Below are 23,899 nucleotides of genomic sequence, written 5' to 3'. Positions count from 1 at the left end.
GAAATAAAAATTGGAGAAATCTCTAAAAGCATATCAGTTACCAAGACTTGTAATAATTCTGCAGCTAATAAGGTAGAGGAGCAAGAGGGTGGAATGATACTCATGGCTTAATCTTTCGGTGACCTCTTACTTTTGAGGGGAAGAAATGTTTAGGAGAGAATTTTGTTCTTGATCTGCTTGGTGCTGTTGGCTTGTGTGGCTTTCTTTTTCCTCTGGATACTCTTCTACCATTTTTCATCCTTCAGGAGTGGAGCTATTGCATGTGGAGCTTTGCAACAGGAGCTTAAGTTTAAAAATAAAATATCAGGCTGCCTTTCTGAAGATCCAGACATAGCATACACGCACAGACGCGATATCTTGACTGACCACAGTTATATCCATTACTGTGTTCAGAGCAATGGACAATGAAAAATGAAGAGTCTTGTTCCTCAAAACAAAAGAGGAAGAAATGTAATGCTTCTGCACCACTGGATACCAGTTAGTAAACAGTGTGAGACCCCTCCTCAGCAAGAGGACTGAAAAGCAGTAAAGCCACATGACTGTCAGGCATTCTTCATGCTGTTTTCTGCAGCTCCTGATGTAGGTGCTGTAATCAAGATAACAACATCCACTACTCTCCCTTCCTCCACCTAGCCAGTCATTTTATCATAGAAGGCAATCATCAGGCATGACTGTTCCCAATCACCTTGTTCGTCCTCCATATGCATGGGCATAGCTTCCAGGAGAATTTGCTTCATAACTTTCCCAGGATATCTAGGGTATTCTTATGAATTAAAAAAAAAAAAAAAAAAAAAGAAAAATAAAAAAGCCACAAACAAACAACCCCACCAACACCCCTCCCCAAACCAAAACCAAAAAAACCCCAAACCCCAACCCCCAAAGAAGAAGAAAAGGGGGGGGGGGGGAAGCTACAAACAAAATACCCCTTCTCAATTTCTAATAAGTTTTGAATTTTTTTCCCCCCCTGGAACTCTGCTGGACAGTAGAAAAATGAGTAAGTTGTCCAGTTGTTAGAAGTTTGAGAACAGAGTAAAAGGATTGAGCAGTTTGGGTACAATGGTTTTGAGAGAAAAGCCTCCCAGAGGCAGTCTGGAGGCAAGGCAGTCTGGAGGGGGTCCTCCTTTCTGCTTCCCTGTCCTCCTGCTGGAGGTTACTGTGTTTTGATTAAGTCCGTAGAACTGTGTAAGACTGTTGCTGGAATTAATAAACACATTTATCATTCATGAGTTAAAAGAACTTTTGGAGATCTGTGCAAATGATTGTTCAGGAAGAAAAGGTGCTGTTTTGACAGCACATGAGAACAGATACTATTTGTGTGTGTGTGTGTGGAGGTAAATCATACAAAAGAGGGAGAGTCCTGTTCTTAGATGATGGTGGTTTTGTTTTGTTTTGGCTTGGTTTTTTGTATCATCCAAGGGAAAAAAAAATCTTGTATACCCGAGATGAATCTGAGAGATAAGTGAGGCCATGTTGTGCACAGGCAAGAAGCTAAGAGCCACTGAGTGCAGTTGTCTGAGCTAAAATGGCTGCTCCCAAAGCTCAGAGGAGTAGGGCAGCTTAGTGAGTCTTAAAGCTTCAGTGGCACAGGGGCTCATACATCTTGAAAGTGCGATAAACACATTCAGCAGAGCTGTGGCTTGTTTGGTTGAGATGAGAAGACTAAGCTTGGGGAACAGATAGTGAAAAATGGATGATCTGCTTTTCTGTGAAGTGCTCTAAATGCAGGAGTCATTTGCTCCATGGGAAAAAAAAAATGTTTTCAGGTCTAATGGACTGTGCTAAAGGAGACATGGAGTGGGGCTTCACTCACTACTGTAATTTGGTCGCAGAACAGATAGTAACCTCTTCCACAGTGTTTGATCTGGTGCTTGCAAATAAAAGCTCGAATATATTAATCATTGCAGCTTTGCTAGCTGAAAAGAAGCTTGTGCACCATTTGTGCTTTTTTTGGTTGGTTTTGTTGTTGTTGTTGGAGGTGATGGGGGGCACATGTGAGAACACTAATGTAGATTAAACATGAGGAGTGTCTGTGTGCTCACTGTCCAGAAATAGACTTGCCAGAAGATTATTTTAGCAGGCTATAAGACAAAGCATTATTTTATGCAGTGTCCTCTTGTTATCCCACAAGCATTGGGGTCATTTACCCAGTGTGCAAGACGCCAATGTACACGCAGGGCAGAGGTATTTTATTGCATGTTTGCACAAAGTTGGGTGCTAGGTGGTAGCTCCAGAAAGCTAGCACACTATACTAAAGAACTACCGCATATTTATCTTGTTACATGATTAGTAAAAACCCGCCCAAATTTATGTTTATTGGTTAGTAATTACTACTCCGTTTGTCGTTGGTTAGTTCTATGTAAATTAGCATGCATGCTCCTTGCAGGCGTGGGGGGGCAAGTCTTTTCAGTCTTGTATTGAGTCGGTGGTCGCGATCTCCCCCTGTCACCTTTACCTTTTCCCTAGTTACCACAGTGTTTTCCTGACTTCATGTTTCTTCGGCACTCCCCCAGTCTTCGGTGCCTTCTAGGGCAGGATGTTCCCCTTTTATCAGTCTTTTAGTTCCTCTTCTAGGGCACAGTCGTTAGCTAGGCATGTGTTGTTTATACAAAAAGTATCTTGTTTCACAAGGCCTTTATGGCCTTTTTATGGCCCTTACATCACTCTCTTTGTGCCCTTGTGTTTTTTGGTTTTATATTGGGCATAAATGGCTGGGTTTTGGTAGCAAGGGGCTGCAGTGTGGGAAGAGGCCATGAACAGCCAGTTCCAGCCAATTCTGAAACAAATGGAAAGAACCCATTGCAAGCCAAATTTGCAAAGAATCAGAAGAGCATATGGTGTCTCTGCTCAAACCTATTTAAGAAAGGGTGGTTGCCAATTGGGGTAGGAGGTGCACTCTTGGAAGGAGGTGCTCCACACGGGAGCAGTGGCACTCTCAAAAGGGACTGCAGCCCATGGTGGAACCCACACTGGAGGAGAGCAGTAAGAAGCAAGGAGCAGTGGAAGAAGATGAGTAAGAAATAAGGAGGGGCAGAAAGAAACCATTATGTGCTGACCCCAACCTCCTGTGCTGCCTGTCACCTCACTGAAGGAATTGGAACTGATTGGGTGTAACGTGGCAAAAACAAGGGGAGTTGAGACTAAGGGGGTGGTGGATGATAAGTGTCTGGCTTATAGTTGACTCTGGGAAAGGGGGAGGAAAGGTGTTTCCCTAATTGTTTGTTTCACTGTTTGCTTTCTTTCTCGATATCCAAATCAGTGATTAAAAGTTCATGTTGACAATAAACTAAATGAAGTAAAATTCCCTTAGTTGAGACTGTTTTGCCTGCGGCAGGTTTTCATCTTGCTATAGAAGTAGTTTTACATTCTACAGTAAATACATGGAATTTTCACAGTAAAATGTTTTTGTCTGCTATTGTGTCTTGGACCTCTGGAACTCCTAGGTTATCTTGGCCCAGTGCAATGTGTGGAAACTTAATAAATGAGTTATTGCTTTAACATAATAGGTTGCTTTTGTGCCCAGTTGCTGTGCAGGGCAGGAGGGTCTCAGCCTTTTGCATTTCTTGTATTTTGTGTGTCCTCTTGTTTATGGCAGTACATAAGCTAAGAGTCTAGTGATAAGTTTCTCCCCAGTGTTCTGTGATGTGGGATTAATTGGTCACATAATGAACTCGATCTTACCAAATTTTGTTACTTTGTACATTACAGTATACAGAGGTTTGGGATTAATCAATGAAGTCATGAAGTGTTTAGGGAAGATCACTGTTACTTATGTTTCCATTGTACTTTTGCAGTATTCCTATTCTTCTTACTGCCCATTGCTTCCTCAAACTCCTATCCCACCAAAGATATGTCCCCAATGACAGACTATAATGGAACTCTGTAAGAGTTATAACAAAGTGTGGAGATGTTCTCGGTGTTTGGTGGAATTAATTCCAATGCACAGCATTCTATTCTGGATACACATATTTAGATCTCACTTTGCAATTATGCTTATGTTTTCCACTGAAGTCAGGAATTCTAGGATTTTGAAAAGAAAGACAAGTGTTTCCATTTTAAGGGTTTTTTTTAATCACTGGTAATGAAACTGGCAGGACTTTCTCAGCTTCCAAAAAGGTTAGAGTGGGTCTTATAGAAGCAGAAACCACTGTCATCTGTTTGTAAGTTTCAGTGCATGAATGTTTGGGAGTAATGTGGTTGTTCTTCTAGCATATAGCTGCTAGTCTCTGAATGAGACAAACTTCCTAACAACAGCTCTCTCCTGAGTAATGGAAAAGCGTTGTTGCTGTGAAAAGCCGAAATCAGGACTCAATAGTCGGGATGACTATTAAGCAGGTATTCTTTATTGCAGCGCTGGGCAGCACTGGGGATCGCTCCGCCACAAGTGCTCCACCAGGTTAGCACAACACATCAGTTCATATACAGAAAAATCATACATATTCATCAGATTTCCTGAAAAGGGCAGTCTTATGGTGATGAGTTCCCGGAATTCATTTACAGAGTCCAAGCATGCGCAGTAAAATTAGGGTTAGGGTCTTTTCACCCTCCCGGTGGTCTTCCATAGTCTTCCTCACGTTGTCCATTAGTTGAACTTTGGGCTTCCTTTGTCCATATATAGTCATTGAGTTAGCTCATCAGTCCTTTGGCCTCGGAATGTTACAAGGGGGTCGATTTAAGCTAGTTCTTTGGTGCTTATCTTTGGCACAATCGTCCTGAGTTCCTGTTATCAGTGATTTAATTAGGAAGCCTAACGAGCTTGCTCAAGGCCTGTTTAGTCCTATCAGGTAAGAAGTTACAGGAAATGTCCTATCATCAACTCTGCTCAGCAGGTAACCAAAACTATGTTTGCAGGGGAAGAGAACACAAGAGAACAAGGATGCAAGTGAAACTAAAAAAATGCAAGTCTATGTCTTAGTCAGGGATTGTCAGGGATTTAACCCTTTCAGCCTAGAGGACAAAGTCCATTGAAACAGTAGTCGTTTGTCAGAAGGTTGACTGTGGCATTGATAACAGCAACCTGCAAGTTACCTAGATAAGGGCTTTCTTTGAATCAAAATTGCCTTGATGCCTCCTAAATGTTGAGTTTTAGGCTGCAGCAATTATGGAATTTCTGGAAATCATTAAGTCATGTGATAGGAAGCTTGGTGTTAATATATTTTCAGATTTCACTGAATGGCATTTCTGTAAAAACAAAACAAAAAAGCTCCCCAAACCAACCAGAGAAAAACAAAACAAAACAAACCCCTGCCTCTTTCCTTCTCCTTTCCTTGTTTTTCTTGCAGAATTTTTTAATGCAAAAGATCATTCCTGAACCATGGAGGTGCTGCAGTGTGATGGCTGTGATTTCCGAGCTCCATCCTATGAAGACCTAAAAGCTCACATTCAGGATGTTCATACTGCTTTTCTGCAGCCAACAGATGTCTCTGAGGAAAACCCTAGCCAGCCAAGGTCTGGCTCCATGAATGCTAGCAACCAGACTGAGATTGAATTTTCTTCTGTAAAGGATGAATTTACAATTGCAGATGAAACAGCAGGTAAACCTCAACCCTAAGCCCCTATCTCACATGTGACTTATTTCAGTGCATTTTAATTGGTATGTTTCAGTGTGATTTTTAAAAACTGTTATCTTTATCACTATGGTAGTGAAGTGAATGATGTTTAGTTACAGCCATATTTTTTCTGTAAATGCAAATGTGTGGATTTGTCATCTTACTATTTTTCACATGCTTCTTCATATTGCTTCTTTTCCTTGCTTTACACCACCATGAGTTCTAGAAGAGTTTTGAACTTTATTAGTGTACCTTTTTATTTCAAGAAGCTTATTTTGGAAATTGTCTATCCCAAGTTATGTACCATCTGTTAGTTTTCTGACCACTCTCATATGCACAGGTCTAATCATAAATAAGAGAGGGAATCCTGGTGTGATTAACGTGTTCAGGATGTGTGTGTATTCATATGCATACAGGGTAGATGGGGGGAAACTGTCTAATTTTACTTATTTACATATTTACTTTTTAATTCTTATTTTAGGACAAAATACAACAACTCAGATGGGAACTGGAAGTTATTATAGTCAGAGCCAAAGTTTTTATGGTCAACATATGGCTCCAAATCCTAAACCAACCAACAAGTTTTTCCAGTGCAAATTCTGTGTGCGTTACTTCCGATCTAAAAACCTCCTAATAGAGCACACTCACAAGGTTCATGGAGCACAAGTTGGGGGGAGCTCAGTAGGGTCACACACTGCTGGATCCTTAAATTACAACATCATGATGCACGAGGGGTTTGGCAAAGTTTTCTCTTGCCAGTTCTGCACCTACAAATCACCAAGGCGCGCAAGGATTATTAAGCACCAGAAAATGTATCACAAAAACAATCTGAAGGAGAGTTTAACTCCTACTGCTACCTCTGCTGTATCTGAATTGACATCTGCCTCTGCGCCAGTGCAGGAACCCTGCAAGGAATTGCCTGCAGAAGTGGTAGAACGGAGCATTTTGGAGTCCATGGTCAAGCCTCTAACAAAGTCCAGAGGCAACTTTTGCTGTGAATGGTGCAGTTACCAGACACCTCGAAGGGAGCGCTGGTGTGACCATATGATGAAGAAGCACCGCAGCATGGTAAAAATACTGTCAAGTTTGAGGCAAGAACAAGACAGAACCAGTGCACCTGATGTGCAGAGTAAGAGTGCCCAGAATGCCTCCCCAAACTCCAATTACATCTCTGTGAATATGACAGGACATGATATGTTGAATGCTGATGTCTCAAACTTCAGAAGCTCTACGGGCAATTCCCTTATCAGGCCCAACTCTTCTATATCCTCTAAGTTTTCTTCTGTGTCTTATCCTCAAATGAAGTCTAAATTACCTCACAACTCAGGCATAGTTAATTTGTCTGACAGATCCCACTATGGAGTTGCTGACATGACAAATTCTTCTGCTGACTTGGAAACAAACAGTATGCTAAATGACTCCAGCTCAGACGAAGAGCTAAATGAAGTGGACAGTGAGAATGGCTTGAACTCTGTGGACCACCAGACTTCAGGAATATCTGCAGAGCAACTGATGGGATCTGATGGCAACAAGCTGTTGGAAACAAAAGGGATTCCCTTTAGAAGATACATGAACAGGTTCCAATGTCCTTTTTGCCCTTTCCTCACAATGCACCGCCGAAGCATCTCCCGTCACATTGAGAATATCCACCTGTCTGGGAAGACAACTGTATACAAATGTGATGAATGCCCTTTCACCTGTAAGAGTTCATTAAAGCTTGGAGCTCATAGGCAATGTCATGCAGGTACAACATCAGACTGGGACACTGTGAATTCTCAGAGTGAAAACATTGTCTCCTCTTTGAATGACAACACGGTTTCTTATGAAAGTGGAAATATAAACGGAAGGAAGTCAGCTGGGATGACGGAAACAGTGCAGCAGCAACAGCAGCAGTTGCCTCAACCCCATTCACAGCATCCTTATAAGTGCACAATGTGTAACTATTCTACTACTACTTTGAAAGGCCTCAGAGTTCATCAGCAGCACAAGCACTCATTTTGTGACAACTTGCCAAAATATGATGGACTGCCAGACAACATGCCACAAGAGAGTGAGGCAGATGCTCTCACCTCTGTCAGCACAGTGAAGAAAAGCCAGACCTCAATTCTTGGTCTCTCGTCTAAAAATAACTTTGTTGCTAAGGTCTCTCGGAAGGTGTCAAATGACTGCCCTTTGGATCTCTCACCAGTGAAGAAAAGAACTAGAATTGATGAAATAGCAAGCAACCTGCAGAGCAAAATAAACCAAAACAAACAGCAAGAAGATGCTGTGATTAACGTAGAGGATGATGAGGAAGAGGAGGAAGACAATGAGGTGGAGATAGAAGTGGAATTAGACAGAGAAGAAGAACAAACAGAACCAATGGTGGAGATTTCTAGTTCTTATGCACCCCAGCAAATGTGGGGGAGAGAGACTAATGATTCCCAGAAGGATGAAAACTTCAGAAACATGCATCATGATTATAATTCCACCAATGGAGCAGAGATCGAGCTCACTTTATCTGAAGATGAGGAAGATTATTTTTCTTCCATTAACATGAAAGACCAACAGAGCCCTAATGCCTCTGTTCTGGGAAGCCAGCCAAATATGTATGGCCCTGATCAGAACAACGAAAATGTGGAGATTAATGACTCTGGCAGGCTTTACTATTGTAAACACTGTGATTTTAGCAACAAATCTGCCAGGAGTGTTAGCACTCACTACCAACGGATGCACCCCTACATAAAATTCAGCTTTAGGTATATCTTGGATCCCAATGATCACAGTGCAGTATACAGATGCCTTGAGTGTTATATTGACTATACGAACTTTGAAGACCTGCAGCAACACTATGGAGAGCATCACCCTGAAGCTATGAATGTATTGAACTTCGATCACTCTGATCTGATCTACCGCTGTCGCTTCTGTTCTTACACTAGCCCAAATGTTAGAAGCCTGATGCCACATTACCAAAGAATGCATCCGACAGTGAAAATTAACAATGCAATGATATTTTCAAGCTATATTGTTGAGCAGCAAGAGGGGCTACACACAGAGTCTCAGACACTGAGAGAGATCTTGAATTCTGCTCCAAAAACTATGGCAACCTCCACCCCCGTGGCTCATGGGACTACTCTGCCAGCAACTTTTAACAAAAGTGCCACAAAGAGTTTTAGTCCTGAATGTGAAAATCAGAAGGCACCTTCGGTCAATTCTGTGGTTGTTTATGACTGTGATGTGTGCTCATTTGCAAGCCCTAACATGCATTCAGTTCTGGTGCATTACCAGAAAAAACACCCTGAAGAAAAAGCATCATATTTCAGAATTCAGAAGACCATGCATATAGCTTCTGTTGACAGGGGCTCTGCCCTGGCTCAAATGTCTTTTGAGATGGGGGTGTCTGTCTCCTCAAAACTGTCCAACTTGGCTTCTCAACCTCCACCTCCCTCACCACTGCCCCCAGACCTTGCTCCTGAACTCTACTATTGCAAACACTGTTCATACAGCAACCGTTCAGTTGTGGGAGTGCTTGTCCACTACCAGAAAAGGCATCCAGAAATAAAGGTCACTGCCAAGTACATCAGGCAGGCACCCCCTACTGCAGCAATGATGAAGGCTGGTGAGCTGCCACCTGGGATTCAGAAACTGCCAGTGTCAGTGCGGCAGTTGAGCTGCGGCAGTTCTGAGGGCTCTGTGAATCCCCTTGAGAACGAAATGTTCTTCTGCCAGCACTGCGATTATGGAAACCGGACCGTGAAAGGTGTGCTCATTCATTATCAAAAGAAGCATCGCGATTTCAAAGCCAACGCAGATGTGATTAGGCAGCATACAGCCACTATTAGAAGCCTTTGTGATCGTAACCAGAAGAAATCATCTGGCAGCATGTCTGCTCACACCTCCAGCACTGAACAGGACAAGACAAAGCTGAGAGCCCTCAAATGCAAGCAGTGTAGCTACACATCACCTTACTTGTATGCATTGAGGAAGCATATTAAGAAAGACCACCCGAATCTGAAGGCCACGGTCACATCCATTCTGAGATGGGCATTTTTGGATGGCTTGATAGAAGCTGGTTATCACTGTGAATGGTGCATTTATTCACATACGGAACCAAGTGGTTTGCTTGTGCATTACCAAAGGAGACATCCTGAACATTATGTTGACTATACATATATGGCAACTAAACTCTGGGCAGGTCTGGATCCTTCCCCTCCTACCCTAGTGATGCCAACAGAGGCAAAGACCTATAAATGCAGAGACTGCATTTTTGAAGCATCTTCCATTTGGGATATTACTAATCACTACCAGGCTTTTCACCCTTGGGCTATGAATGGGGATGAATCTGTATTGTTAGATATCATTAAGGAGAAAGATGCTGCTGAGAAAATTGGCACACAGCTTGATGAAGTTAGGGCCAGGATTAATTCTGAAAACCAGATAACATCACAGATGGACCAGGATGTGGAGGACCCCAGCCTTTCCCAGGAAAAAACTATTCAGCTGGCTTCTGCAAACCCTGCCATCTCCTCCACTCCATATCAGTGTACAGTCTGCCAGTCTGAGTACAATAACTTGCATGGCCTCCTGACACATTACGGCAAAAAGCATCCTGGCATGAAAGTGAAAGCTGCTGACTTTGCACAGGACATAGACATTAACCCAGGGGCTGTGTACAAGTGCAGACATTGCCCATACATTAACACACGCATTCATGGTGTCCTCACACATTACCAGAAACGGCACCCATCAGTAAAGGTCACTGCTGAAGACTTTGTGCATGATGTGGAACAGTCAAATGACATCGCCCAGAATGACATAGAAGAGACCAGTAGGATTTTCAAGCAAGGCTATGGTGCATACCGGTGCAAACTATGCCCTTACACTCATGGCACACTGGAGAAGCTCAAAATTCACTATGAGAAATACCATAATCAGCCTGAATTTGATGTTTTTGCTCAGTCACCGCCAAAGGTGTCTGCCTCAGTGGAGCCAGACATGGTAACTGAAATCAAGGCCTCCCCAGAAATTGCTGCTGATGGTGTTAGAGAAGTCTCTATCTCAGCACCTCATTTCTCCAGTTCTCACTTAGTGTCTCACACAGTGTTCCGGTGTCAGCTCTGCAAATACTTCTGTTCTACCCGGAAGGGGATAGCCAGGCACTACCGCATCAAACATAATAATGTTCGGGCACAACCAGAAGGCAAGAACAACCTCTTCAAGTGTGCTTTGTGTTCCTACACCAACCCTATCCGCAAAGGGCTTGCAGCACACTACCAGAAAAGACATGACATTGATGCTTACTACACTCATTGTTTAGCAGCCTCCAGGACAGTAAGTGACAAACCCAATAAAGTGATCATTCCATCTCCTCCCAAAGATGACACTCCTCAGTTAAGTGAGGAGCTGAGGAGGGCTGTGGAAAAGAAGAAATGCTCGCTTTGTTCCTTTCAATCTTTTAGCAAAAAAGGTATTGTGTCCCACTACATGAAGCGTCACCCTGGTGTTTTCCCTAAGAAGCAGCATGCGAGCAAGCTGGGGGGTTACTTCACTGCTGTGTATGCTGATGAACATGAAAAGTCAACTCCAGCTGAGGAAAGGAATGACTTTGAAAAGCCCGAGGTGGAGAGCGAGGCTCAGGAAACTGAGTGGCTTCCCTTCAGATGCATAAAATGTTTCAAGCTATCCTTCAGCACAGCAGAGCTGCTGTGCATGCATTACACTGACCACCACAGCAAGGATTTGAAGAGAGACTTTACCATACTGGGAAGTGGCACCCGCTCTCATAATGCTGTCTACCAGTGCAAGCACTGTGATACTAAATTGCATAGCATGGCAGAGCTGACCTCACACTTGAATAGTCACAATGAGGAATTCCAGAAGCGTGCCAAACGTCAGGAGAGGAGGAAACAGCTTTTGAGCAAGCAGAAATATGCAGATGGTGCTTTTACAGATTTCAAACAAGAGAGGGTAAGGATCTGTGTGTCTGGTCTCCTTCTCTGCTTCCTCTCCCCAGGGAGAAAAACAAACCAAAAGCTGTTCTATACCCCAAGAGGCTCCTTATTACTAATAACCGCTTGCATGTTCTCTTTGACAGCCAAATGAACGCAGGTTAATGAGTGACTCAGTGTGTTAATGGGCTCTATAAGTCAGTTACATATTCGGCTTTAATTTCCTTCATTCTTCACCTATTCCTAGGCTCCATGGGAAGCTCTGCTCCTTCCAACTGTTTCTTTCAGGATTTTCCCTATCTTTCTTCCTTCTTCCCACCCTTATGGATGGTTATCTGTATCTGACAGTTATTTATTCTTCTATTGCAAGGCTGCTGTTTGCTTTTGTGAGAGACTGAAAGAGTTAATGTCTCAAACATTGTGGCGACTTGAGGCACTATTTGCATGGCGACAGCAGGTCGGTGAGCACGGGGTGGGGGAGAGCAAGAGCGGGATGTGGAGAGCGCGTCGGAGGATGCGCGGTTCCAGGTTCTGCCAGACCTGACCATGTATGGCCAGAGGTCACACAGAGTTTATCTGAGGAAGGGGCTTGCAACCGCCCGAGAGACCCCTCGCGACCACCCCCCTCCCCCAGCGCCTGCGCAGAAGATTGAGAACTTTCTAGAACAAGAACCATGTAAGTCCTGAAGGGGTGTACCTGGAGGCGGGGATTAGCTTATAAAAGACATGCCCCCCCCCCTTCCCCCAGGGAAGCGCGCACGCCCACCACTGGAGGATTGCCACGTCTGTCATCGTCATCGCGGGATCCAAGGGTGGTGATACTTTTTCTTTCTCTTTCCTCCTCTCTTCTCCTTTCCTTTTCTTGCTTCTCTCTTCCTCTGCTCTTCCAATATATATATGCAAGTTTGGGATTGGGTTGCCCGGAAAATAGCTCCATTGCCAAATCGCCTTTGTTCGTTCGTTAAACTCGTCAGGTCGTTAAGTTTGTCCGTTTGTGGAATTCGCCAGTTAATAAAGTTGCTGGCCAGACTGTTCCTCTGGGTCATTGTCGTGACTCTACCGACCACGCGGCTCTGCCGAGCAGAGATCGGCTTTTGTCGGTACTCAAACAGTCGGGGAATAGAAAAGATTCACCCCTCTCGCAACCCACCGAGTGGGACGAGACAGCTTTCTCATAGATTCTTTAGCAAATGTCCCATTCTACTGCTCATCAATATACCTTGAAATAACACACCGATTTCCTTCTCAAGCTTATCAATTTCAGTACATTTTCTGATAAAGAACCTGATGTTTCTGTACATCTATCCAATAACTTCAAGCTTTGGGCAAGTGTTCCTGTGAACAGAAGACCAAATTCTGCTACTCTCTTCTGTACCCTTCTCCCCATCTGAAGTAACTCTACTTGCTGTAGAAAAGCATACAATTGGGCCGGGGGGGAACCGTTGAAAGAGCATGGTTTGGTCCTGTAAGTTAAAACTGAACGGTCTTATAGGGGACTACTATTATGCACAAGCTCAAGGTTTTTCCTGTGCACGTCCTGTCCACCTATTTTGAGGGCTTTAATAGAAGTCAGCACAAATTGAGGTTGAAGTTTTGCACAATAGCATATAGTAGTGGGTTGACCTTGGCTGGACACCAGGTGCCCACCAAGCTACTCTATCACTCCCCCTCCTCAGCAGGACAGGGGGGAAGAAAATAAGATAGAAAAGAACTCGTGGGTCAAGATAAAGGCAGTTTAATAAAGCAAAAGCAAAGGCTACGCACGGAAGCAAAGGAAAACAAAAGATTTATTCTCTACTTCCCATCAGCAGGCGATGTCCAGCCACTTCCCGGGAAGTAGGGCTTCAGTACGCGTAGTGGTTGCTCCGAAAGACAAATGTCGTAATAACGAATGCCCCCCCCCCCGCTTCTCTTAGCTTATATTTCTGAGTAGACGTCATATGGTATGGAATATCCCTTTGGTCAGTTTGTGTCAGCTGTCCTAGCTATGTCCCCTCCCAAGATCTTATCCACCCCCAGCCTACTGGCCTTTGGGGGTGAGGGGGGGAATGTTGGAGAAACAGCCTTGATGCTGTGGGAGCACTGCTCAGCAGTAGCCAACACACTGGTGTGTTATCAACACCTTTCTAGCTACCAATACAAAGCACAGCACTATGAGGGCTGCTAAGGGGAAAGTTAACTCCATCCCAGCCAGACCCAATACACATGTGTACACTAAATGCAATTTCTCTTAAGGTGCAAAATCTGGTCTGGGTATATTCCTAAAAGTGAGATATCAGAAGCATGTTTCAGTATTACATTAGTATAACTGATTAATACTCTTGTGCTTCAATAGGCTTTTGGACACTTGGAAGATGCTTCAAAACTTAAGGAGAAGAAAGTAGTTGGCTACAAATGTAAATTTTGTGTGGAAGTTCATCCAACGCTTCGAGCCATCTGTAATCATCTCCGTAAGCATGTCCAGTATGGGAATGTTTCTTCTGTGTCAGCTACAGTAAAGGTGAGAATTCTGTGAACTGACAGCATTTTTTGTTTGATATTAAGGCCTAACTGAAAGTCCATAGAGGGCTCCCATGGAGTCAAATGGGTTTTGGATTGGATATTCTGAACAGTTAAGCATGACATTCTAATCTAATTCTTCAGGTTTCTGCAGCACATTTTGGTTTACTTTAAGATGTTTTGACTTTCTTCTGCTCTTCATCTGGGGCACAAAAACTATTTAATTCTCATTTCTTATTTGCCACAAAGGAATTGATATCACGGATGACTCAAAGGCTTGATTTATGAGCAGGAGCTTCTCCCTCAGCTGTTCTGGGCTACTTTTCTGCTTTCTTAGACCCTTAAAGTGTGGGGTTTTTTTCTTTTTATTTTTTTTTCTCCAACCCATATGCAAAAGTGAAATTATAGTGCTGCAAACACATATTCAAATAGCCAGCTGAGCCAGGGGTCCAGTTCAAGTGGTTAATTGTAAATGTGCTGCTGTTTCCTCCCTATGCAAGTAGAGGCCACCTAGAATGTCTCTGAGGACAGGCTGTGCTCCACAGCCAGCTTTACAGGATATCAGCAGGGGGAGTTCAGGTGCAGTAAGGTTGCAGGAACTGGTTATGCAGTTTTCCTCCTTTTCTTGCTGCAGTGAGTACTCAGCAAATCTCATTTTGCAGTCCTCAGGATGTGACCTAAAGCATGCCTATTTCATGACATCAACTGTGTGCTGTGTAAAGTAGCTGAGTCCTTCAGAGTCTAAACGATTCTACCTAAGAGCTTTCATTGTCCTTCCACTGACCTTCCTTTAGCTTATCTAATACTACTGACAGAATGGGATGCTTCCCTTCTATCAAATGATTCCTGCTCTTTCCCTGCTTCTCGAGTAATGTTTATGTGGGGTCAATACCATCTTTTGAGCAAGTAGATACTAAACACCAGGGAACAAAACCTAAAATCCAAGACTCCAAAAAAATCATATAAATATACTTTTCAATTTTAATGTTGCTGCAAAATGCATGCTATGCTAATTAACACTTAGGAAAGGGACCAAGAGATGGGTTGTTTGTTTTTTAATGTATATACATATATATATAATTAAAGACTAGGCTTTCTTTATACAGAAAGTCATTAGTGTAGTATGGTAGGGATACCTTTAGAAAGTGAATGCAGTGGGAAACCTAGATATTAAAATTAATACATAGGAAAGACTGAGGGGCAGAAGGGAGAGAGAATTGATGGCTTTGGGGGGGGTATGTGTTTTTTAGCAGGAAGCTGAAGATTCTTCAAGCACAACTTTGGAGGGTTTTGAGGGAGCCAAAGACCCTGGCATTGTGGAATTTACAGAAGTTGAATCTGGAGCATCCTTGGAAGATGAAACCAGGCCTGGGGGCTACCACTGCAGCCAGTGTGACCGGGTTTTGATGTCTATGCAGGGTCTGCGATCTCATGAGAGGAGTCACTTGGCTCTGGCCATGTTTACCCGGGAAGACAAGTACAGCTGCCAGTATTGCTCCTTTGTCTCTGCTTTCAGGCACAAGTAAGTTATGGTTTGTTTTCAACAGAAGCACAGACTAGCATGACTGTTTTTTATGTTGGTTGACATTGAAGGAGAGCACACTCAATCTGATTTCAAGCCACGTTTTTCTCTTTCTCAGGATTTAGGTATTTTCTATGCCCCCAAACTTTTTGCCATTGCCCGTGACTATAAGAAGTCCCATTTTTGTATCTTCCTGAATTCAAGTTCTCTTTTTGTTGTGTATAGGGGAAATGCACACCAAGCAAAAGATGCCCACCACTTATGCAGTCCTGTCAAATGCATGAAATTAAAAAAGCCATAAAGAGGAAAAAGTATTTTTCACCTTGTATTGTACACAAATACACAAATGTATTTTTACATTTTTCATGTAACTACCTTATTTTTAAATAGTACTGTGACTCTTATTTGATTGAGAGAGATTTCATTTCTAGTGTTGAACAGTTATCACAAACCAATCTTAAAGTTAGATTTTTTTTTCTTATTTGTGTTATGCAGTTTCAGTCTACGAACATGGTCTTCACATCAGTGTGGTATACTTGAAATGGGTTGAGGAAATCACCCCTTATCCGATGTGACCCATGAAAAATGCATGGTCATAATAAATAATCAAGTTCCTCATGACTTATTTCTTTGCCTACAGCTAGGAAGCTTTAGAATTCTTTTAATCATATTTATTCATGGCTTGTCACAAAGAAATGAGGTTTATTGGATTTTTCTTTTTACTGGCATCCTAGACTGATAAACGCATGTACATGTTTTCTGTAGCTTCTGGGGGGAGAACTGTCCCATCCCCCCATCCCGTGTCCATCCCCCTTCCCCCCAAAGAAGAGAGATCCAGGTGCTCATTTAACATAGGCATTGATAACACTGTCAGTGACACCCTTAAATTGGGTGAAGTTGTCACTGTTCTGTAATTAAAAGCATGTGGGAAAGAAAGCATAAATAAGAAATATTTATAAACCCTTGTGTTAGAAAAGCAGCATTTCTGTCAGTATTACAGTATGGTTCCTATGTGGATGAGCAACAGGGGATAATAGTCCAAGGGCTGGGCAGGCCTTGGCAGTCTCTCATTAACATCCTGGATCTGAGCTCCTGGCAAGCAGCAAACTTCCCTGTACAGCAGGTCAGGTCTGCATCTCCCTGCAGAAGGGAGCCTCCCACTACTATCACTCACCACTTCCCCCTGGTGCTGTTGCATGGTTCAGGTGCAGCCAGCTCTTCATTGGACAGAGCTCCCAGCCCCTCACCTGCAAACAGATGCAGAACTATAGAATCTATTCTATAGTTGCAGATCTGCTGGTGAAGCAGGAGCCGTCCTCCCAGCGCCAGATATCACAAGCTTCCAGCCTTTGCCATCTCGGTAGTCTCCATTTCCGAACCTGATAAACACAGACACTGGCTGTCCCTCCTTCAGTACAATTGGGAGTTTGGGCTCTTGTCTCTGCAGGATCTCTGAGAAGATCCTGTTAATCTTTTTCTCATTATCTTTGATGCTGTGCAGTTGTCTGACCTCCTGCAGCTCCTTTAACCTGGTAACACAGCTCCTCAACCAGCACATACCTCCTGTAGGCAAGGAGACAATTTTCCTCTGCCCCATGCTCAGTGAGAAGTCTCAGAAATTCCCTGTAGCCCCAGACATAGAATAGAATAGAATAGAATAGAATAGAATAGAATAGAATAGAATAGAATAGAATAGTTCAGTTGGAAGGGACCTACAACAATCATCTAGTCCAACTGCCTGAACACTTCAGGGCTGACCAAGTTAAAGCATGTTATTAAGGGCATTGTCCATATGCCTTTTAAACACTGACAGGCACAGGGCATCGACCACCTCTCTAGGAAGCCTGTTCCAGTGTTTAACCACCCTCTCGGTAAAGAAATGCTTCCTAATGTCAAGTCTGAACCTCCCCTGGTGCAGCTTTGAACCATTCCCACGTGTCCTGTCACTGGATCCCAGGGAGAAGAGCTCAGCACCTCCCTCTCCACTTCCCCTGCTCAGGAAGCTGTAGAGAGCAATGAGGTCGCCCCTCAGCCTCCTTTTCTCCAAACTAGACAAGCCCGAAGTCCTTAGCCGCTCCTCATAGGACATTCCTTCCAGCCCTGTCACCAGCTTTGTTGCCCTCCTCTGGACACATTCAAGGACCTTAACATCCTTTTTTAAATTGTGGGGCCCAGAACTGCACACAGTACTCAAGGTGAGGCTGCACCAACGCTAAATACAGTGGGATCATCACCTCTTTTGACTGGCTGGTTATACTGTATTTAATGCACCCCAGGATGTGGTTTGCCCTCTTGGCTGCCAGGGCACACTGCTGACTCCTATTGAGCCTGCTGTCAACCAACGCCTCCAGATCCCTTTCTGCAGGGCTGCTCTCCAGCCCCTCCTCTCCCAGTCTATACTTGTTTCTGGTGTTACTCCATCCCAGGTGCAGAATCCAGCATTTGGACTTGTTAAATTTCATGCCACTGATGATTGCCCAATGCTCCAATCTATCTAGATCCCTCTGCAAGGCCTCTCGTCCCTTGAGAAAATCAACAGCACCTCCCAGTTTGGTATCATCAGCAAACTTGCTAATGGTGCATTCAACGCCTGCATCCAGATCGTTGAGAAATATATTGAACAGAACTGGCCCTAGAATTGAGCCCTGAGGAACACCGCTGGTGATTGGTCACCAGCCAGATGTAGCTCCATTCACTACAACCCTTTGAGCCCTGCTGTTCAGCCAGTTCTTTGCTCAGCTCACCGTGTACCTGCTCATCCCACAGTTGGACAACTCATGCAGAAGGATGCTGTAAGGGACAGTATCAAAAGCCTTACTAAAATCCAGAAAAACTACATCCACTGCCTTCCCTTCATCCACTAGGTGGGTGGCCATATCATGGAAGGAGATCAAATTAGTTAGACAGGACTTTCTCTTTGTGAACCCATGTTGACTGTGCCTGATGCATTGTCCTTTAAATGCCTTTCAGTAGTACCCAGTATAATCTTCTCCATAATTTCTCCAGGAACTGAGGTTAGACTAACAACAGGTCTGTAGTTTCCTGAGCCTTCCCTCATACCATTCTGGTCAATTGGAATAACGTTGGTTAGCTTCCAGTCAGCAGGCACCTCCACAGACTCCCAAGTCCTTTGGTAGATGATTGAGAAGGGTCCTGCCATAACATCCGCTAGCTCCTTCAGTACTCTGGGATGAATCCTATCAGGCCCCATGGACTTGTGAACATTCAACTGATAGAACTGATCCCTTACAATTTCAGTGTCCAGAAATGGAAAGTTACTGTTCCCGCACTCGTGGTCCTCCGTCTCAGGGGACCAGGCAGCCCAAGGTCTATCAGTATTATTAAAGACAGGCAAAAAAATCATTGAATGCCTCTGCTTTTTCTTCATCCCTATTAGTCAGGTGACCATCTTCAACAAGTATCAGTCCAATGTTTTCTTTAGACCTCCTCTTGATATTAACATACTTAAAAAAGCCTTTCTTGTTGTCTGACACAACACTGGCCAGATTCAACTCTAGTTGAGCTTTGGCCTTTCGTGTCTCCTCCCTGCATATACGAACTGTGACTCTGTAATCTTCCTGCGAAGCCTGACCTCGCTTCCAGAGATCATACCATTTCTTTTTACTCTTGAGTTCCACGAGGAGTTGCCTGTTCAGCCAAGCTGGTCTTCTGCCCCACTTGCTTGACTTGCGACACAATGGGATTGCCTGCTCCTGTGCTTCTAAAAGGTGCTTCTTAAAACCTGACCAGCTCTCATGGACTCCTAAGCCCTCAAAAGCAGATTCCCAGGGTACTCTGCTAAATAGCTCCCTGAATAGCTTAAAGTTTGCTCTCTTGAAACCCAGGGTAGCAACTCTGATGACCTTTCTTCTCATTACACCAAAAATTTTAAACTCAACCATTTTGTGATCACTGTGGCCAAGACAGCCACCTACTATCACATCTCCCACGAGTCCTTCTCTATTCAGTAATAACAAGTCTAGGAGGGCATCTTTCCTAGTTGGCTCACTGAGTACTTGTGACAAGAAGTTATCATCTTCCACAAACTTCAGGAATTTCCCAGACTTGCTCATCACAGAAGTATGGTATTCCCAGTTGATGTCTGGGAAGTTGAAATCTCCCATAAGGACAAGGGCTACCAATCCAGAGATTTCTCCTAATTGCCTATAAAATAACTCATCAGTGCTAACATCCTGGCTGGGCGATCAGTACTAGACACCCACTACATCTCCTTTGTTTTCCATCCCCCTAATCCTCACCCAGAGGCTCTCAACCACATCATCCCTAACTGTAAGGTCTGTACAATCAAACCTCTCCCTTACGTATAGTGCGATACTTCCACCTCGCCTGCCCTGCCTATCCCTCCTGAACAGCCTGTAGCCCTCCATCCCAACACTCCAGTCACGGAACTCATTCCACCAAGTCTCACTAATATCAATGACATAGGTCTGGAAACATACCAACGCTTCCAGTTCATCCTGTTTGTTTTTCATACTGCATGCGTTGGTGTACAAGCATTTCAGATGTGCTCCCAGGAGCAGTGTAAATGTTCCCATTAGCATTGCCACCCTCAGGCGATGCCATGCCAACCCTCGGCTTACTTCAGCTCTCCTGATGGTATCCCCTTCCCCCACTGATTCTAGTTTAAAGCCCTCTCAATCGGTCCTGCCAGCTTACGAGCAAAGAAGCGTCCATTTGATCTAGATCTTGATATTCAGTAGAAAAAACCAGGACAATTTAGATCAATTAATAGGAAATAAAGCTAAAGTATGCCTGAAACTATTAGGATGGTGGTTTGGGGGGATGATAAATAAACCAACCCTCTCCAAACTTGTCCATACCTTCTTGTTGTTTCACTGCTGCGCATAAACAGGCTCAGACTACTCTTATATCACAAAGCATTAATGTTCCAAAAGAAGAGGCTGTATTGGAAATGTCTCCATCCTGATCTGAAGCCATGGAGATGGGTGATAAATTCTCCCCCCCTCAATGTCAGGCTTTCTGTTACTCTGATTTCCCCTGCAGAAAAATAACATCTGGTCTTTTCCACCCCTTCTTCTGTTGTTGAGCTTCATGCAGGTCTCCCAGTCCATTACATCTGAAACTCTGCCACCTTTTCCTCCTAAAAGTCATTGACTATAGACAGCTTGCTGGTACCTTCCCCCCAGAGTAGGCTGTCTAATCTGCTTTTGCTGCTGTAACCAAATGAAGGTTTCTTCAGTAGAGCTAGAAAAATATTTTCCTTTCCTTAGGAGGAGAAAAGGAGGCATATTTTCACAAAAACACTTCACAGAAAAATCCTGTACTAATATTTTTATTGTTCTGTTTGGGGTTTTTCTTGTTTGTTTTTGTTTTTTCCTCAAATAGCCTTTATCCTATAAATGACTCCCTTGTTAGTCTGGATCAGGTATAATTTAATTGATAGTAATTTTGCCCTATTGAGTTTAAGTGGCTTGCATTCTGTGTGATAAAATTGGTCGCAGATCTCTTCCTCAGATTAGATTCTGCCTTGTTCTATAAGCAGACCTATTGGATATAAAGAACCAGCATGAGAAGGATAGCTGAGCCTGGCCTTCTCATATTTAAAATTTATTTTTGTTACTAGGTTTTTGGCTTGCATCTGAAGGAATAGCTAAAATGATTTACTATTTTGTTTCCTTTTTTTTGTCTGTCTTTTGATCAGTCTGGATCGCCATATGCAGACTCATCATGGACACCATAAGCCATTCCGTTGCAAGCTCTGTCCATTCAAGTCCTCTTACAATAGCCGCTTGAAAACCCATATACTCAAAGCTCATGCTGGTAAGTCAATCAGTTCCTTGCTCGTGCTCTCCCTTGTCCTCTCTTGATCTCTTTCTCTTGCTGCCAGGCACACATACTTGCTCTTGTGTGCTCCCTCTTGCTCAACCTCACACACAGTCTCTCTCTCTCCCTTGTGGGCAGTCACACGTGCTCTCCGCACTCTCTTGCGTCGTCACAAGCTCTTCTTGTGCAGTTGTGCACTCTCCCTCTCTCACATGTGGTCACGTGCTCCCTCTCACTCTTGTGTGTCCCCTCTCAATCAACCTTGTGCATGGTTGCACTCTCCTGCTTTCCCTCTCTCCCTCACATGCAGTCACACTCGCTCTCCCTCTCTATCTAGGTTGTGATCTCCCTGTCTCACATGTGGTTGCATGTGGTCTCTGTCTGTCATGTTATCCTTCTCTCTTGCTTGCTCACTCTCTCATGATTGTGCTTGCTCTCCCTCTCCATGTGCGGCTGCGCTCTCATGAGCTGCTTCTTGCTTGCTTCCTCACTCTCACAGTCATGTGCTCCCTGTTGCTCAACCTTGTGCGTGGTCATGCTCACTCTCCCTCTCTAGGTTGTGCATGCTGTTCCTCTCTTAGGTGTGATGGCACATGCTCTCTCTCACTCAGTCACAAATTCTTTATGTCTGTGCCTCCCTCTCTCACAGACGTGTGCTCTCTCCCACAGACCACTGCGTGCTCTCCTTTGCTGTTGTGGTTTAGCCCCAGTCGGCAATTAAGTACCACACAGCCACTTGCTCACCCTCCCCCCCCGCGGTGGGATGGGGGAGAGAATCGGAAGAGCAAAAGTAAGAAAACTCGTGGGTTGAGATAAGAACAGTTTAATAATTGGAACAACAACAACAAAATAATAATAAATTGTAATGAGAAGGAAAACAACAAGAGAGCGAGAGAGGAACGAAACCCAAGGGAAAAAAAAACCAAACCAAACAGTGATACAACCGCTCACCACCTGCCGACCGATGCCCAGCCAGTCCCCGAGCAGCAACCCCTGCCCCCCAGCCAACTCCCCCCAGTTTATATACTGAGCATGACATCATATGGTATGGAATAGCCCTTTGGTCAGTTTGGGTCAGCTGTCCTGGCTGTGCCCCCTCCCAGTTTCTTGTGCAGGGGAAGCTGAAAAGTCCTTGACCAGTGTAAACACCACTTAGCAACAGCCAAAACATCTCTGTATTATCAATATTATTCTCATACTAAAATCCAAAACACAGCACTATACCAGCTACTAGGAAGAAAATTAACTCTATCCCAGCCGAAACCAGGACACTTGCACATAGTCGTGTTTGCTCTCCCTCTCTGGGTCACGTTCTCCCTGTATCTCATGTGTGGCTGTGTATGCTCCCTTCCTCTCTCTCCGTGACGCATTCTCCCTCTCTCTCTGTCGCACTCTCTCAGGGTACATGCTTGTTCTCCCTCTCTGTTGCTCCCTCCTGTGCTCCCTTGCACCTGGTCACCTGCTCTACATTTCTCTCCAAGTCGGGCTAGGTTTCTCTTGCTTGTGGTTTCTTCCTCTCACGTGCTCCCTCTAGCGGTCATGTGTTTGCTGTTGCTAGCTTTCCCTTCTCTTGGTCAAGGTCTTGCGCTCTCTTTCTTGGTCATGCATTCTGTTTCTTGCAGTCACATTCTCTCTATCAGTCACATCTTCTTCCTCTCTCTGTCTCTGGCATGGTCATGCACTTTTCTCTCTTTGGAACACAGCGTCTCATCTGTGTTGGTCTTTCTTCCTGTTGCTCTCAGTCTGGGACTCTGTCATGTGCACTGGCTCATTCTGTCTTGTGTGCACTGGGTCGTGCTTTCTGGGTCATGCTCTCATGCTTGCCCACTCTGGGTCACATGCACTCTTGCTCTTTCTTTGGGTTGTGCACTCTTGCATGCACACGCTCTCTCTCCCTCTCTCCGCCCCTGCCCTGGGGCATGTGTGTGTGCATGTGCTCTCTCTCCCTGGGGCGTACACACATGCATGCTCTCTCCCTGCACTGCATGCTCCTCTCTCGCTGCATTTTGTGCTCCCCAGGTTGCACACTTGCGCTCTCTCTCTGGGTTGTGCTCTCTTGGTAATTCATGCTCTCTTTGGATTGCACATTTGCTCTGTGGGTTGCATGCTCTCACACACTCTCTCTGGGTCTTGTGCTCTCTCTGCCTTGTGTGATCTTCTCTTGATCCGTGTCACACATGCTCTCTCTGGGGTGTACGCTCTCTCTGTCTCTTGGTACACTCTTGGTTGTGCACTCTCTGCATTGTGCGCTCCTTTAGGCCCTGCTCCTATTGGGCATGCACTCTGTCTCTTGGGGTTGTGTGCACACTCTTGCATTATCTCTCTGGGTTATGTGCTTGTTCTGTGGGCCATGTGAGTTCTCTGGGATGTGCACATGCACTTGCTTTTGGTTGTGCATGTGCATTCTCACTCTGGGTCACATGTGCTCTCTCTCCCCTGGTTACGCACACACATTCTTGCACACTCTCGGTCTAGGCTGTGATCTCTCTCTTGCTCTGGGTTGTGCACACTCATGCTCGCTCTCTCTGGGTGGCGGGCGCCTGCTTGGTCTATCTGGATCATGTGCACGCTCACTCATTTTGTCATGCATGCTTTTCTCA

At 44.4% G+C, this 23,899-nt stretch overlaps 1 protein-coding gene across 8 annotated transcripts in view; it reads left to right on the top strand.

The window, feature by feature from the left end:
- LOC142403139 (zinc finger protein 462-like) overlaps positions 1–23,899 on the top strand; it is a 97,757-nt gene that overhangs the window by 19,851 nt on the left and 54,007 nt on the right. For 6 of the 8 annotated variants that reach the window (XR_012773612.1, XR_012773611.1, XM_075489308.1 and 3 more), the window contains 5 exons: positions 5,280–5,531; positions 6,028–11,492; positions 13,809–13,973; positions 15,223–15,494; positions 21,178–21,296. Coding sequence is in view for 6 of the 8 variants with exons in the window: in XM_075489308.1 (XP_075345423.1) it covers positions 5,312–5,531; positions 6,028–11,492; positions 13,809–13,973; positions 15,223–15,494; positions 21,178–21,296 (6,241 nt within the window). In the remaining 2 variants the exon portion in view is untranslated. The remainder of the gene's footprint in view (positions 1–5,279; positions 5,532–6,027; positions 11,493–13,808; positions 13,974–15,222; positions 15,495–21,177; positions 21,297–23,899) is intronic. The other 2 variants (XM_075489305.1, XM_075489307.1) reach the window with 2 other exon arrangements.

The sequence above is a fragment of the Mycteria americana genome, unplaced genomic scaffold, assembly GCF_035582795.1.
Source record: "Mycteria americana isolate JAX WOST 10 ecotype Jacksonville Zoo and Gardens unplaced genomic scaffold, USCA_MyAme_1.0 Scaffold_118, whole genome shotgun sequence".
In the NCBI taxonomy this organism is placed as follows: domain Eukaryota; kingdom Metazoa; phylum Chordata; class Aves; order Ciconiiformes; family Ciconiidae; genus Mycteria; species Mycteria americana.
Note: the sequence above shows the minus strand (reverse complement) of the source record. Positions and strands in the feature narration are given on the sequence as shown.